A 19,897-nucleotide genomic window follows, 5' to 3' on the forward strand; every position below is an offset into this window, starting at 1 on the left:
TAAATAAATAAATAAATATATATATATATATATATATATTATATGTATTTTCTCATAACATTTATAAAAACATTATTATAATAATATTTGTTGTAACATAAATTATTGGGAGTTTATATCAAAATTTACTTTACAAAAAAAAAAAAAAAAATTCGTTTAGTTTATTCAATTTTGACGATTATAAAAGATTTACATAAAAATAAAGAGGCATATATAATATATATATATATATATATATGTTTGTTGGTGAATAATGAATCTATGGAAAAAAAAAAAAAAAAAAAAAAAAGTGTACCTTCAAAATAATATTGCAAATTATCATCTAATGTAGAAATGTAAAAAAAATATAAATATTATATTATACATATGTAATATAATATAATACAATACAGGTATAAATTTATATATATGTTGATTTTTTTTTTTTTTTTTTTTTTTTTTTTTCCCCTCCTCATTACGTTTATGCATCCTAATATATAAAAATAAATAAAGATAAAAATGCTTATATAAACGATATATTTTTTTGTTTAATTTTCTTTTAAAAAAGAAAAATAAATTTATAAATATAAAATTATAGCAACATTAATAAGTATCAATATTATATATATTATATATATGTATAACCTGCTTGGGTAATATATTTTATTATATTTTAATCTTATTTTTTTATTTACTTAATATATAATATTATTTACGAGAAAAAAAAAAGACGAACATAAGTATATATATATATATATATATATATATATATATATATGTATATGTATTTATAATATTTAATTATTTTATGATGTTGGTTTATAAAAAAAAAAAAAAACATCAAGTTTATTCATATTTCATCATTAAAACTCCAGATATGTTTCTCTCAATCCATTTTTCTTTTCGTTCTCTTGAATTTAATTTTAAGTAGAATATTGGTTCATTATTAGTTAAAGTATATCCTAAGGAGCAATAAAAAAAAAAAAAAATATATATATATATATATATATATAATATAAATTATGTATATATATTTTTATATTTATGTGTGTATATATAATTTTTGATATATACCCGATTTGTGAATATTTTTATATATAGGACATTTGAATACATAAGAATTTCTCCTTCTATATTTTTGATAGGAAATATTTTTAGTAAGAATATATATTTTGATGTAAGGCATAGGAGAATATAATTGTATAGAAGTTGATTGTTTTATTATCATATTAGTAATATCAAATGTAGCTCCTTCAAGAAAAAAACCACCAATATAATAATTATCTTTATCGTTTATATCATCTTCATTAAAATATTTTGTTATTTCATATTTTAATTTTATTTTATTAGCATCTACTTTTAATTCTTGGCTAAACTTTTGCCGAATGGCTAACAGCAAACTCTAAAAAATATAAAACATAAAACATAAAACATAAAACAATATATAAAATATGTTTATATTTTATATTTGGTGTGACCCTGGTTACATAAATTTAAATAAGGTTTTAATATTTTTTTGAAGAATTATATGTATCATTATAGTAGAGAAAAAAAAATTACATTTATATTATATATATATATATTATTTTATTTTTTTTCTCATTACCTTTGGAGATAAGAAAGCTCCTAGATTAAAAATTTTGTTTTTATAATTCTTGATGTATTTCTTTATATGTGTAACCTTAACTTGTATAAGTGTAGCATAATGAAATATTTGTAAATTCGAAAAGAAAGAATGTGTTATCCATTTTTTAGGTATAGATAAATTAATTAATGAATCATATATATGAGTAATATTTTTAGAATGTATTTTTTTTTTTTGAAGAAAATTGATTATATTAGTTAGATCGTTATATATAATTGTTAATAAATAATTATATTTATCAGCTTCAATTTTTAAGAATGTTATAATAGAACAATTAATATTATTTAGAAATAAATAATTTAAAATATTAGTATCTATAAAATTTGGTAGAATATTTTTTAGAATAGTAATAATATAAAAGATATGTATTTGTTGTTGATCTTTTATCATTATATTTGATTCTAATCTTTGTAGATTTTTTAATATTTTTAAATTATAATTTTTCATATATAAAATATTAAGACAAGGATGTAAATTAAATATAGAAAAGTCAGTTACATATTGTAAAGATTTAATATATCTTAAGAAAATATTTTTATTTGAACTATGAGGACAATAATAATAATTATTAAATTTATATTCATTATTTGAATATGTTATTTTTTCATTAATATATTTTTTTAATATAATATTAAAACATTTCTGATCATTAATATCTATTATTATACCACCATATATTATTTTACCAATTAAATATATTAATAAATTTATATCTATATTTTTATTATGAACAAAATTTATTATATTCTCATTAGCTAATCTTAATTCCATATCTGTAAAATCATAACAATTATTAAATCCTTTATTTTTAAATTTTGTTCTTTCTTGAATTAATGCATGAAAAAAACATAAACTAAAATTTAATTTGTTTATTAAGATCTTTTCATTTTCATTTAATTTTTTTTTTTTTTTTTGGAGAACCATATTTATATTGTCATGAGAACTTTCAGATGATGTTCCTTCATTGCTTTCTCTACAATTATTTTCATAATCTGATGTTTGAATATTTTTTTTTTTTTCATTATCATCACAATTGGAATTATCACCATTAGAATTATCATCATTAGAATTATCATAATTAGAATTATCACCATTAGAATTATCATCATCATAATTAGAATTACCACCATTAGAATTATCACCATTAGAATTATCATCATCATAATTAGAATTACCACTTTTATTATCACCATCCTCGGGGTCATATTTCTTTTCCATCTGATCCTCCTGATCATCACACACATTTGAATAAATATTTAAAAGACAAGATTTCAAATTATATACATTTTCAAATGTCACCTTAATACATAATTTTAAAAGATAATAAGGAAAATATTCAACAGAACTTGTACTTATCCATATTCTAAATTCAGGATTTGAATATTGTATATTACATGTTTCTATATATTTTTCTATTTCTAAAATTAGATGTATATTTAAATGAGCATTTTCTATGAGAACCCATAATCCATTTTTTATAGAATCATTTAATATATCAATTAGATAATTTACATCATTTTTATTATATATAATTAAATTATTTTTTCCTGTAATTTTTTCACTTAGAATCATGATTTCGCTAGCTGTACTTAAATGATGTTTAGATAATATTAGAATAAGTTTATATTTAGATGAATGTTCATAACATTTATATAAATCTTTTGTGTAACTAGATGTTTGTATATTTAGATATTTATCTACATAATTATTCATATTTAATTTTAAAATATCAAATCTAAATATTTTATATATAATTAATTTTTCAAAATTAGTTAATAAATTTTTAATATCTTTATGTTGTAATATTGTATGATCTGTTTTTATATTTCGAAATATATATTCATATTCATTAAGAACTTTTTTAAAAAATTCATAAAATTTTTTTTTTTTTATTAATTTTTTAATACTTAAATATTCTTTTCTATTCATCCATGTTAATTTTTTTGTATCAAAATCAAAAATAAATTCTGAATATTCATTTTTATTCTGTTCTTCTTTTTCAAAAATATTATTATTATCAAGCGTGTTAATAAAATCGTCTTTTGCGTTTTTCTTATGTATAGCCATGTATTCTATATCTTTCTTTTCATGTATTGGATTAACATGACCACTAATATTATCATTAATATGTTCGTTAATATGATCATTAATATTATCATTAATATGATCATTAATATTATCATTAATATTATCATTAATATGATCATTAATATTATCATTAATATGATCATTAATATTATCATATTTGTTTTTTTTTAATGAATCGGGGTGATGAGAAGAATCTTTTTCGCTACCCTCAGATTGTAGACTACACAAAGATACATCATCAGAACCTGAAAGGGTAGTATCAGATTGCTCACTTTCATATTGATAATTTTCATCAGAAGAAATACTTTTTTTTTCTGATTGCATATTATTATACTTATCAGATGTATTTATATAAACATTGACATTTCTGTGTTCATCATGAATATTTATTTTATTATTATTATTATTATTTTTGTTTTTTTCGTGTTCTTTTGATTTTTCTTTTTCCATTTTAACAATTTCATTTTTAATATCATATGTATGAGGAAATTCATCATATATAAGAAAATAATAATCATCATAATCAATGTCTTTTTTATATATATTTATCATACAAACCATATAGAAAAAGAAAATAAGTTGATGTTTTTCAGATAATGTTCTTGAAATTTCGTAATGTATTTTTGTAGTAAATATATTAAGTATATCTTTTTTTCTTCTTTCTAATAATTTATTTTCATCAGATTTATCTATACTAATATGTAATAAATTAATAAAAGATAATATAGAGAAATTATAAAAAAAATTTAATGTAATCAAATTATTTATACAAATATAAATAACAGCAATATGTTTAGCCATACTCATATAATTATCTCTCATTTTATTTATTTCTTTTTTATTTATTTTAAATTCTTTAATTTTTTTCTTATTTTCATAAAAAAGATTATTAGCATTTTCAAAAGTTATAACAATATCATCATCACATAATATATCTTCTTTATAACTTAAAATATGTAATATCTCTTTCTCTTTTATTATTATTTGATTATTTAAATTATGAATATGATGAATCAAATTAGATCGATTTTCATTATAACTTTTTGATAGTTTTTCTATTAAGTTTTCTAAAAAATATTCTTCTAATATTTTCAAATTTATATTAAAATCTATTATATTTAAATAATTCTGGGTAATATCATCAAATTGAATATTACCATATACTATAAAATATATATCAAACAATGGATCTACAGTAATTATCTTGTTGTTGAAATTAACGCAGTTTATTTTTAAATTGTTATTGTTATCATCACAATTTTGGGGGTCATCACAATTTTGGGGGTCATCATAATTTTTGGTGTCATCACAATTTTTGGTGTCATCACAATTTTTGGTGTCATCACAATTTTTGGTGTCATCAAATTTTTTAGTATCACCACTATTATGACCATCTATATGTTCATTCTTTTCATTCTTATGAGAATCCATAGGTTTATCCAAAAAATCGTTTGTCAAATTCATTCGTTTTGTTTGCCTCTCCTGATGATCATCACAGGTGTCCTCTTTTTTGTTCATTTTAATTTTTTGAAAATCATATAATGTTCTATTAATTTTATAATGAAAAAGAGATGAAAATAAAAGTGTTGAATCATCATAATGTGTATATATGATAATATTTCCTAGTTGCATTGCTTTTTCTATTTTGTCTATAAAGTTAGAACTATTATTTCTTAATATTTGTACTTCTCTTTTTTTGTGATATAAATTTTTAAGAAAATTAGTTGCAATAAAATGAGGATCAATTAATAAATTATATTTTATACTTTTATTCATTATTATTACATTTTCAAAATAGTATGTACTATTAGTTAATCCATATGCTACCCATTTTTCTAAATTAATTTTGGATTCTAAAAAATTTGGAATGGATATATTATTAGTATATTTAATATGAAATAAATTTAATATTTTTTTTATCTTTAATTTAATTATTTTTCTATATTCATATGAAAAATGTGATATATAATTAAGAAGAGTAGAACATATAATACAATCACCTATTAATAAATCTCTTTTTTTAATATAGAATATTTTTTTATTATTCCATTTAAGTTCTTGATCTAATAATGATGATAATATAACTTTTGATCTTTTAATTTTTTGTTTTATATTTTCAATTTGTGTAACTAATTCATTATGTTTTATATTAATTTCTTCTTTTTCATTTTCCATTTTATTTAAATTATTATTAACAACAAATAATTCATTTCTACATATATCTAGAGATTTTAATTCTTTATCGATTTCTTTTTCTAGTAAAAGAACTTCTTCTTTTTTAGGTTCTAATTCTTTATTAATAATAAAATAATGATAAATAGCTAGAATCCATTGACACATGGTTTCACATGCTTTAGAAGCTTTTCTAACAAATTTAGGATTGAAGTTTTTATTTTTGATTAATGGAGATATTTTTATAATCATATCTTCTTCAATTAAATTTTTATCATAATGTTTTAAATTATCTAGAAAAACTTTAGAATCTCTAAAAATTGTTTTTTGTGCTAAAATCCAATAATTAACACTTTTAGGTCTAATAATTTTAGATTCTAAATATTTTTCATCTTCTTTTAGAAAAGTTAAAATACATTGTATGACCATAACAACAATAGATGGTGGGTTTACAAAGGCTTTTAATTCTCTTAGATGTTCTACTTTTAGTTTATTTAAATTATTTAAAGAATCATTTAATAAAGCAAAACTTTTACTAATTTCTTCATTTACAATATTTTTTAAATTAGTTATATTTTTTATTTTATTTTTAACATCATTTTCTTTTTTTTTTATTTCAGATTGTTTTATATATGCATCTTTTGTATCTCTTTCAATTTCATTAACTTTTTTCTTCATTTCAATATTAGTACTATTTAAAATAGGTTGAATATTTAATAAATTATTTTTCATAATTTTTATATCTTCTTCACACTTATGTAATTTATATAATGCTTTACTATATAAATCAATATGTTTATCATATTCTTTTTTCTTAATGAAAAATAAATAATCGAAATGTTCAAGAAAATGTAAATATTTATTTGAATTAATACATACATTGATTCCTTTTTCATTTAAATATTTTTTAGATAACATTATTATTTCTTTATGTATCCTAATAAATATTTTATTATCAATAATCTTTTCTAGACACTTCATATCTTCTTCTTGTTTTATCATTTCTATATCAACTTGTAGAAGTTCTTCGTTTTTAATTTGCTGATTGCACAAATTTGTTGGACGTGTATTATATGTTTTAAAAATATCACAATGATCCTTCACATTATTATTACTATTACTATTATTATTATTATTATTATTATTATTATTATTATTGTTGTTGTTATTGTTGAGGGTGTTTATATTATAACCTTTTATATTTATCATATCATTTGTATTTTCTTCATTCAAATTAATCTTATCCTCTTTGTCTTTTATATGCTGTTCATTATTTTGGGGTGTACTTATTTTACAAGTAAGAAGTTGCCCATCATTTTGTTTGTTATTATGAATATTATAAGTATGTGTAGGATTTATTTGATTTTTTATTTTTATAATTTTATTATCATATAAATGATTATCTCCTAATATAACATTTTTCTCTTTGTCAATAATGTTATTATCATTTGTATTTATTTCTTTATCTGAAATATTGTTATTTATATCACCATTTGGATTTATATTTATATTTTCATTTATATTTTCATTTATATTTTCATTTATATTTTCATTTATATTTTCATTTATATTTTCATTTATATTTTGCTTGATTCCATTTTGATTATTTTGCTTAGAAGGTATATTAAACATTTTAATTTTTCCTTCCTGTGAATGATTAATAAAAAAGTTTTGAGTAATAATATGCAATCCCTCATTATTATTTTCTTCAAAATATATGATATAAGAATTTTTTAATATATATGGATATTTATGAATTTGATTAGATGTGTTTAAAGAAATACTTAAATTAACATGGAAATTTTGTTTGATTGTATTTTTATATATATTATAAATATTGGTTATATTTCTTATAAGTTGATGTTGATCACATTTATTTTTACATTCATTGAATATATGTTTGAAATTTTCTTGTGTATATAATAAATAGCTATCATGATAATTATATATATTATTTAGATTTTCTAATATATAAGATAGATTATTAAAATTTTTATCATTTAAATAATATATACATTTTTTTTCATATATAGCACAATCAAATAGACATCTTTTAATTTCTTCTTTGAAATTTTTTTTTTTACTATTTTTGTTTAGTTCTGATATTATTAATATTTTATTAATAATATATGAGCATATTTTAATTACATTTTTTTTTATACTATCATTAATTCCTATAGATATAATATGAGAATTGTCTATCATAAATGTTTTTGTTATTTTACATATATATATTAGAATATTATCAAATATAATTAAATTAAGTTTTTCATTATTACTATATTCAGATATATATGTATGTATACAATTATATAAATCATTTATATCATATACTTGTTCATATATTTTTTGATATAAATTTAAAAAATTACAAAATAATAAATTATCATATGTATTTAAAAAATTATTATTTTTATCTTCTTCATTGAAATATTTTTTAAAATGATTTTTAATAATTTCTTTACATTTTTTTTTTTTTTTTTTTGAAAGAAAACTTTCAACATAGAAAGATTTATTTTCATATAAAAAATATAAAAGCATTTGTTCTTTTCTAATATTTATATTTTTAGATAGGTATGAAATATATTTGAATATATTTTTCATATTATTAATATCCCAAAAATGTAAAAACAGTTCATCAACTTCTTTGTTTGTATATTCAGAATGTTGTATATAATTATAACTATGACAAGAATTATCAATATTATTATTATTATTACTATTTCTATTACTATTATTATTACTATTATTATTAATTTTATTGCTATATTTCATATATTTTATTGATTTATAAATATCTATTTGCATATGAACTAGATTAGGTATTAAACTTTTAATATTTATATCATATACATTAAATAGACAATTTAAATAATTAAAGAATATATTATATATTTCTTTATAATTATAGTTATTATAATATATAATATTAAAATTATTATAAAGACGACTATTATTATTACTACTACTATATGCATTATTCATTGTTCCTATACATGTTATATCTTCTATATATTTATAATTTAAATTTTCATCAATAAAATATTTATAATTAAATAACATTCTTAAAAATTCATGACATGATAATGAATGACTATTTTTAACACCTCCAATATTTGTTTCAATATTTATATCATCTATATAAAAAATACATATACGATTATTTGGAGTTCCATAATAATTATTTCTTCTTTTTATTAATTTTGATTCTATATGATTTCTAACATGCTTACTCTTAGTACTATTAGAAAAAAAAAATTCAACTGGAAAAAATTTATCTTTACCAATTACTTTTTTTAAAAAATAATTAACACTTAATGTTTTACCTATACTACTACATCCTCCTATGATAATATTCTTTTTATTTTTTATAAATATATCAATATTGTGTAATATAGATATATGTTTCTTTTGTTTAATCATAATATCTGTATTATTCATATAATCATCCATGCATGTAAATTTATTTTCATCATAATTTAAATGGCTCAACAAATTTTTCTGATAATTAAAATAATAATTAAATAAATTAATATCTAGTTTAGTCTTTTCAAAGGTTTTTTTTTCACCCTTCACAATGTCATCATCATAATTATTATCATATTGATTATCATAATTAATATCATATTTATTATCATAATTATTATCATATTTATTATCATAATTAATATCATATTGATTATCATAATGGCTATTAAAATCGTCATTATCATTATAATCATTATTTTTATATTTATCTTTATTTGTCTCCATATTATTTCCTTCTTTTTCCACTTCAGTTGTCATATGTGTATTCCCCTTTTTCTCTTCATTATTATTCATATATAGCAAAGTATTTGATTTTTTTGATATTTCATAATCCATATGGTCTTTTTTTTTTTCTTCTGATGATTGAGTTAAATTATAAATATCATTGTAATAATTAACATTATGCAGAATATCATCTACGTTTTCTTCATAACTATATTTTTTTATATAATCATCATAATTATGGTAATTATTAATATTATCCTTATTAATTATATCATCACTTTTATTATTATTATTATTATTATTATTTATATTTTTTTTTTTTATGTCATCTTTTATATAAGATTCAATTTTATTTTTTCTATATGTTTGTTTTTTCTTACCCTTTCTTTTTAAATATCTCTGATCATTACTACTATTTGAATCCGAACTATAATTCCCATAACATTTTTGAAAGAAGTCATTATTATTTCCATCTATATTTATATCATAATTTTTATATAAATTTTTATACCTTTTACAATTTTTTATATAATAATCATATATATTATCTAAGCTCTCATAATATTTATCAATATTTTTATTCTTCTCATTATATATATCTATATCAGAATTACAGCTACTTTCATCTGAAAAATATTCACACATATTATTTTTTATCAATGTAGCTTTTTCTGGAATATGTCTTTTATTGATTGTATTAATAACATCATCTTTATCATTACAATCTTTTTCTTTATTATCATTACAATCTTTTTCTTTATTATCATTACAATCTTTTTCTTTATTATCATTTGGTGTTTCGAAATTATTATTACTTGTATTATTTATATATTCATAATAGTTATTCTTAATTATGTCTCTCTTCATTTTATTTGTTCTTTTGATATGGTTATTGTTAATATTTTTTGTGCAACCCTTATCTAAGTGTGAGTTTATAACACCCTCTACATTTTTTATCATGTCTACACTTTTTATCATGTCTACACCTTTTATCATGTCTACACCTTTTATCATGTCTACACCTTTTATCATGTCTACACCTTTTATCATGTCTACACCTTTTATCATGTCTACACTTTTTATATCATTAACATTTTGCAAGTCACGACTCACCTTTTTGATGTCCATTTTATTCTCCTGCTCATTGATTTCTTTTCCATCTGATGAGAAAAAAGAATCATCTATAGCTTCGTTTTCTTTCTTTTTCTTTTCATTTTCATTTATCTGTCTTATATCAATTATTTGTCCTTCTAATGTTTGAAATGTTATCTTTAAATTATATTTTAAAATATTAGAACATAGAAAGTCATTAAATATTTTCCTTCCCCTTTTATAAGTATTTGAACCGACTGTCCATATTAAAGAATAGATAAATATACAAGTGATAAATTTTTGGAATTGCTCTGTTTTAATATTTGCATCTGTAATTTCGAATGTGCAATATGATAAGAGACTATCTAAACATTTAATAAAAGAAATACAATAATAATATTCATTAAATGAATATACAAATAAATGATTAATACATATAAATAATACACTTTTATAAAAAAATACAAGAAATAAATTTAATAAAATATGTTTATGAATAATATCAAAATTATTTGATAATTTATTAATATATGAACATATATAAGATGCAATATTTAAATCATATGTATTTAAAATTATTAAACCACATCTACTTATAGTAGCCATAGTTATATTTTTTAAATTATATGTTTCCATAATAAAATGGGTATGATTATATATAGGAATAATATCGCATTTTGATAAACATAAAATTTTTGATTCATCTAAAACAGAATTTAAATTTTCTATCCATAATGAATGTAAATAACAATCAAAATATATTATATTTAAATAATTATCTGTATCATTATAAAATGTATTAATATCTAAAATCTTTTTAGTTAATATCCCATGTACCCATTTATTTGAAACTTCTTCATAAAAACCTAAAAGATCTTTTTCTTTTACAACATTAGCATTAATTATATAATCATTAATTTTTGTTTTTATAATATCTCTATCATTAATTGTATTAATAGTTCTACTTAATATTTTATATGATGTTGTTTTTGATAAAGGATAAGATAAAAATAATATGCCAGTATGAAAATTTATCATATTATATAATTGAATTAATTTAGTAATATATCTATCTGTACACACATAATTTAATTCTAACATTTTTTTTTTTAACATACCTTTTAAATAATCTTCTATTATTTCTTTTTTATGTAAAAATTTCCTTTTTTTTATATTTATTTTTATATTTTTATTATCATTTAATATATCTATCTTATTATTTTCAATATTATCCTTATTTGTAATATAATCAAGCTCTTTGTTTTTATATAATAATGTTTCTTTATTTGTTGAAACTTCATTATTTAATATTTCATAATTTGACACATCATCTATATTGCATATATGATTTTTTTTTTTTTTCAAATTATTTGAACTATTTAAATTAGTAATATCCTTATTTGTTATTTTGTTTCTATCAAAATAATTGTCATCATTTTTTTTATTATTGTCTTTATTGTTATATTCATTGTATTTTATTTGTAAATTTTGAATTTCTTCTTCCTGTATTCTTTTCTTCGATATGTTTTTTTTTTTCTCATCATTTATATTTGAATAAAAACTTTTTAAATAAGTCAAAATACTGTTATCATTATTCCGATTATTTGATAAAATATTTTTTAAGTTAACATCTTTTTCTTCTTTTCTTGAACTATTTAATGATTGGTTATATGTATATAATTCATAAAAGATATTTTTCAAAATTTGTAGGAACAGGTAAATATCATTTTTTACTATGGAAGGCATGATGCATTCTATGATGGCAATAAATAAAAATTTGTATTCATGATAAATGCTGCACTTGAGATGGTTATTATCATCATCGTTATTTATAGTACCACCATTTGTAGCATCTATATTTGTAGTACCTCCATTTGTAGCACCTCCATTTGTAGCATCGTCATTTGTAGGATCGTCATTTGTAGGATCTCCATTTATAGAATCCCCATTTATAGAATCGCCTTCACTATTATTACCACCTTCTGCCTTATCCTCCTTAATTTTTCCCATAACATATGTTATCTTCTTAACAGTTCTCAAATCATACTTGTAATGTTTCTGGTTAGAAAGATTATGCTCACATAGATCAAATAATAAAAGTATTTTTTTAGACAATATTTTACTATACTTATATCCATTAGAATATAACATAACTTGAACGATTGTAAAAAAATCAGGCTTTATAAAATGAAAAGATCTAAATAATGATTTTATATTATTTGGTAATTCACTTCTACCTTTATAAAAAGGATTAATAATAATGAATATATTAAATTCTTCATTAATGTTTATATATTTCCCTTCAAAAAATAACATTTTTTTTTTTTTTTTACAAATGGCACTTTTTTTTTCATTAAGGTGTAATCTATTGTAATTATTATTTATATTATTTGGTTTATATAATTCTTTCTCATCATCATTGTCATTCTTAATATATCCATTTGTATTATTGTTGAAATTATTTATATTATCTGAGGAGCTTATTTTATTTATGCTATTTATTTCATGTAATTCCTCCCCTTTTGAAACCTCCTTTTTAGGATCCATAGAAAGGACATTCAAATGATCAGGACCTGTAAGTTTATTTTGTTCTGTTTTATTTTGTCTTGTATTTGTTTTATTATAATTTTTTTTTTTCATATTATTGATAACAAATTTTTTTGATTTTGCATTAAATAGATTACATAATTGTTGAGCTAGAACACTGAGAGCTTCTATAGATATTCTATTAAATTCATCAAAGCAAAAAAAAATTCCATTTGTTGCTATTCCAAAGAATAGATTTTTCAAGAAATCAAAATTTATATTACTACTACAATTATATACAAAATAAAACTTACCTACAAATTTTGAGAAATATTTAGTAGTTTCTGTTTTTCCTGTGCCTGCTAATCCAACTGAGCAGACACCTAATTTAGAACTATAAGAATGTAATATAGATATAAAATATTTATTTATTAAATTGGTTAATATAATTTGATTATCATTATGAATATATTCATATCCATATATATGTGATTCATTTAAATATTTTACATATAAATTTTTATTATAATAAAAATATTTTAATTGTATTAACCAATTAAAATTATTACAATCATTAACTTTTTTTTTAATTAATTCTTGTACTATATCTCTATTATGAACTAGAGAAATGATAAGTGTATGCAATAAGACACTTTTCTTTTTATCTACTTTATTTATTATATTTATATATTCATATAATTCTTCATTTAATATTTTTTTATATTTATTCAAATTATTATATTTCAAAAATAATTCAACTAAATTAGACCAAAATAAATTTTTTATTATAAGAACAAATTGACTATTTTTATTTAAACAAAATATAATCTTTTTATTTATTGCTTCATATGATATATTATTATGAAGTGATGAATCATTTTCTTTATAATTTTTCATGCGCATATTATTTTGTGTAGAATATCTTTCACTTGGATTACTTTTTTCGACATTATATTTATTATTATTATGATGATGATCATTATTATTATTGTAATTATTGTAATTATTATTATTATTATTATTATTTTTGATGTCTTTTGTTTGATTATATGACTTGTTGTAATTATCATAAAATTTATTTTTTTTTTCATTAGATAAAGGTGAAGTAACATAAGATGAATCTGAAGAGTTAGACATATTAGATGTAAGTGACATATTTGATGAATATGAAAAATATTCTGATGAATTATCATTATAATGATCATTATAATGATCATTATTTTTTGTTTTATATTTATCAGAAGATAAATTTTTATGGTTATATGATTTTCTATGAGATGAATTTCGGAATTCATTATTTTTTAAAAAATCATCTTCTTTTATATCTATCAAATTTTTATATTCAATTAAATTTTCATATATCTGTTTTTTTACACTAAAGAACATTTCTTTTTCTACTTGTAATAATATTTCTGTTATTTCTTTTTTTTCAATTTTTATTTCATTACATAATAATAATTCTTCTCCTCTTTGAGATTTAAAAGATACTATATATCCATTTATTATGACAAGCTTATATATACTATTAAAAATTTTAAAAAGATAAGTATTAATTTGATCATTTATATTAGAAGATATTAAATTTATTAAATCATCAGTACTTAAAAAATAAAAACGATTAAATATTTCTCTTTTTAAATCTAAATATTCATTTATACTTTTTAATAAAAAATTCAAACTATTATACAATTCTCCTAATTTCTCTTTTGTATCTTTCCTTATGCAAAACTTTTCAAGTTTCTTATCTTCTTCTATAACTTTGTAAATATTCAAAAAGTTGCTGTGGATTAATTTGTATCTACAATATATATCCGAATAGGATAATAAAATAAAGAGAAAAAAAATATATATATGTGTATATATGTTGATGGTAAGGAGCTAGCTAAAAAACTGTGTAAATAATCATAAATATATAAATATATATATATATATATATATATATATTTATTTATTTATTTATTTATGTTTATATTTTTCCTTTTACTTTTTCGATTCATTGATCAACTGCTTGGATATATCCGTCAAAATGAATATCCTACTCAAATACAAAAACAAATTCTGACTTTTCTTTAAAGTATTTATAATACTATTAGCATTTATCATCATGTTTTGATTATTAATTATGTCTATATGATATATTTCATATATATTTATTATTAGTAGATTCTGATTTAACACAAGATTTTCTTCTATTTTTGTTAATATTTCGTTTAAATTAGAAATTATAAATATTTTATTGTTTTCTTCATGTTTCATTTGAAATATTATTTTACTAAAGTTATTTTTTATTTTATATAAAAACTATAAACATAAAAAAGGTGAATACATTTTGTGTGTGTGTATGTGTCCACATGATTGAAAGGTACTTTATTTTTGAAAATTATAATTACAGTGTTATTCTAGGTCTTATACCTTAAAATATAATATAATATTATATAATATAATATTGTATTATATTATATTGTATTATCTTAATATTTCATTTATTTATTATTACCTTTTCGATTGCATTTTCCTTATTTGCCTTCTCACAAATATTAATAATACTTGTAATTTTATTATTAATGTTTAATTTTAATAACTCGTTAAAGGTTATATTATTGAAGTCGATGTTTTTTTTCTCGTCAATGATTTGAGCTATCTATATAGAAATAAAATCATATTTATAAAATATTAATGGTTTAATAAATAAATAAATAAATATATATACATATATATATATATATATATATATATATATATATTGCATCATTTTTTTTTATTTGTTATTAAATGTTTGTTTTACCTGATTTTTATGCCTATCCTTAATGCTAGGTTTTCTCAAAGATATTAATAGGGACACATATGAATTGAAAAATTGCAATTTCTCGTTCATTTTTTTAATTAGACTATTTTTATTTTTATAATATTCATTAGCATGTTTATTAATTTTATTCATATTTTTTAAAATCAAATTGAAATCATCTTCTATTTTTTTATGATTTAATGAATTTATTTTTTTTTCGAATCGTTCATCCATGGACTTTATGCTTTTGTAAATGAGCCAGAATGTGTAATATAAATTGAGTTCCTTAAAAGGGTAATAATACATATAAATAAATTAATACATATATATTATATATATATTATATATATGTATATATTTTATTTTTATTTTTTATTACATTTTGTATTTTTAAGAGTATAGAAAAATCAGATATTTCAATATTAAAAAGCTTCTCACGATAATTAATTTCCTTGGACTCTTTTATTAAAACAGCTAATTGATTTTGAACAGTTAATATAAATTTATTAATACTTAAATAATTATTTTCATCATTAAAACTTTTAATAGATTGTACATTTTCTTTCATATCAACAATACTACTTTGGAATTTGGATTCATCATTAATTAATTCTTCTAATAGAACATTTTTTTGTTTTTTTATATTTTCATTAACTTCTTTTACAATTTTTTCAATTTTACTTGGTCTGTTTATAATTTTCCAATATGAAAGATAATCATCACTAGAAAATTTATAATTTAATTTATTTAAGCAATTAAATAATATATTGATTTCTTTAATATCTTGAGAAACAAAATCAAGGCTTTTTTTCATGTCTTTTATATATTCTTCTTTTTCATAGATTTCTTGTATTTTGGTAGTTTTTTTTTTCAGTCTTATAATAACGGAATTATAAAACATAAGGTTGGATGTATATTTTTCTTTGTACCTTTAAGGAGTATATTTAAAATGATATCATATGTAGATTTGTATGTAAAAGTTATTATATGAATATATGAATGTATGAATGTATGAATATATGAATATATAAATATATAAATATATCTATATATATGCTCATATATATAATATCCCTTTGTTTGATAATTATACCTCTGGACAATTATATTTGTGAGGGCCTTTATATAATTATTAATTTCATTGATAATAAAAAGTTTCATATCCTTAGATTTGACAAGGAATACCCCCAAATGAATATTATCTTCAATAGTATTATTAATATTTTGTATTTTGTCTACATTTTTATATATAATATTTTGTATATGATCTACACTTGTATTAATATCTATATTTCTTATAGCATCATTTACATTAAAATTTAAGATATCAGCATGTTTATTTATTTTTGATAAATATGAATCAACTAAAGATTTACATTCTTCAAAAATATTTTTGATTTCATTTAATTTTTGAGATATAAAGTAATCATTTTCTTTCATAGATTTATAAAAAATAAATTTATCATTTTTAAAAATTTGTGGTATAACTAGCTTTTCTATTTTTTCTATTTGTTGATATTTTATAAGTGTAGAAAAAAATAAATCTTCTATTTTCTCATAAAATAATAAAGGATTATTATCTAGTATAAATTTTGAAGAATCAAACTTTTTTGTAATATTTATAATAAATACAGGAGTATACTTTTTATTCTTTTTATAATTATTCATATTATTACAAAAGATATCTACAAATATATCGATGTTATATATCAAAATTTCATTTATTTTCTTTTCAATAATTAATTTTAAAATATTAAAAAATATTCTTATCTTAGTATATTTGAATGTTTCAATGGATATATCCTTCAGGTTATAGTTTCCTTTTGTGCAATCCTTTAAGTTCTCTTCGATACTAAATTTCATGTCATTCATCCATATATTATTAACACTCTCAAAAGACTTAAAAAAAAAAAAATATATATACATATATATATATATATATTTATTTATTTATTTATAGATATGTTTTATTTTTTACCTTCAGTACTGCCACATTTTGTATCTGAAAAAACTCATTTAATTCAAACGAATTTGTTATTGATGTGTCGAATATAAAAATTTGTATGATAGTACATTTATTTACTATTCCTAAGAATGTTTTCATAACTTTTGTATTTTCAAGTAGTACACATTGTTTAATAATATTTTTTTTATTTTCAAAATCGTAATTATAATATTTAATATATTTTTTTTTATCATATAATGATATAAAATTATTATTATTATTATTACTATTATTATTATTAAAATATTGTTTTTTACGTAATGCACAATTTATAAAAGTTCTTCCTAACCATATATTACAAAAATAATTTAAATTAATTTTCATATTTTCTATATCTTTACATTTTTGAAGACATAAATTATTTTGTACAATATTATTAACATCATCAAGAATACAATTAATATTTTTATAATTATTATTATTATCAATTTCTTTAAATTTTTTTCTCCTTTTTAAACTACTGGATTTATTTTTTATAGCATTAAATAATTTTTCAATATATAATATAGGATTTTCAGTTGTAAAAAAAAATTGAATTCTATTAATATAAAAAAATTCTTTACTTGTTTTTTTTTTTGCTTTAAATAGTTTTGAATTCTCATTATAATCATAAATATATATATCTTCAAATATACTTTCAAATATTTCTATTTTTGTATATAATACTCCTTTAGCTTTAAAAGGAATAATAAAATCTTCATTCATTTTATTTTTTTTTCTTTTCTCATCATTTATCATATGTTCTATATATTTTTCTTCTTTTTCTTCTATATGAGGTTTTTTTTTTTTTCTATACATTTCATTTATATGATCTTCTTCTTTTAATTCTTCAACTATCTCTTCAATTGTAAATATATCAAAGGATGAATCATCATAATTTAATATGTCTTCCCAAGTAAATTTTATTTCCTCTATATCTAATAATTTCTTTTTCTCATTTAACAAATCATAAATATTAATACTTTTATATTCCTTTTTTAATTTTTCAATGGTAATAAATCGAGGCTCTTTTTCTTTCCTCTTTTTAAACGGGACAAATAGTTTGCATGTTTTTTCTTTTGACGAAAAATCTCTGTCGTATATTTCTTCAACCTTGAAAGGGTCTAAAATAAGGAAAATAATAAACACAATTATAAACATACTACACACATAAAAAAAAAAATAAAATATTTATAAATAAATATATATACATATATATATATATATATATATATATATATATATATATATATATATATATATTTATTTATTTATTTCGTACCATCGTTTTCATTTTTATCATAGGAAAAATTGATTGCCGATAAATAATTTTTCCCCTTAGTTTTCTCATGAGTTCTTTTCTTTGAATCTATCCTTATTAAATTCTATAATTACGAATATGAAATGTTACATATATATGTATATATTTATATATATATATATATATATGCATATATTTATATATGTGTCATGTTATATTATGATTTAAAGGTAAAAGTTATATAAAATAATCATTTTATTCGTATTCCATTTTAAATATATATATATATTTTTTTTTTTTATCTTTATATAAATTGTTTTAATTGTTTTAATATTTTTATTATTACTTTTAAATCTTCAGAATGGCAAAAAATATTTGATAAAAAAACATTTTGTTTTATTTCTGTATTTTTAGTAGCCATTTTTTCAGAAAATAAGAAAAATATACAAAAGCGAAATATTCTTATTCACGTGGTATGTTCTAATATGAAAATATTTATATTACTCCATTATTATATATATTAAAATATATATATATATATATATGTAATTACATATGAGGTGTTTATACATATGTAGTATTTAATGGGTCTATAATAATATAAAATTATTA

At 18.3% G+C, this 19,897-nt stretch overlaps 1 protein-coding gene across 1 annotated transcript, besides 1 other annotated feature; it reads right to left on the reverse strand.

Moving 5' to 3' along the window:
• Window positions 1-825: 825 nt before the first annotated feature.
• Window positions 826-19,706, reverse strand: PADL01_0716000 (dynein heavy chain, putative; the record flags this gene model as incomplete). Its single annotated transcript, XM_028681194.1, has 11 exons — window positions 826-941; window positions 1,054-1,381; window positions 1,586-15,053; window positions 15,240-15,556; window positions 15,753-15,896; window positions 16,041-16,325; window positions 16,420-16,969; window positions 17,134-17,939; window positions 18,019-19,148; window positions 19,307-19,409; window positions 19,632-19,706. 11 exons carry the CDS (start codon window positions 19,704-19,706, stop codon window positions 826-828), a joined length of 17,322 nt encoding a protein of 5,773 aa, XP_028537596.1.
• Window positions 1,363-1,582: a repeat region.
• Window positions 19,707-19,897: the final 191 nt, after the last annotated feature.

The sequence above is a fragment of the Plasmodium sp. gorilla clade G2 genome (assembly GCF_900097015.1).
Source record: "Plasmodium sp. gorilla clade G2 genome assembly, chromosome: 7".
Lineage (NCBI taxonomy): Eukaryota > Apicomplexa > Aconoidasida > Haemosporida > Plasmodiidae > Plasmodium > Plasmodium adleri (nom. inval.).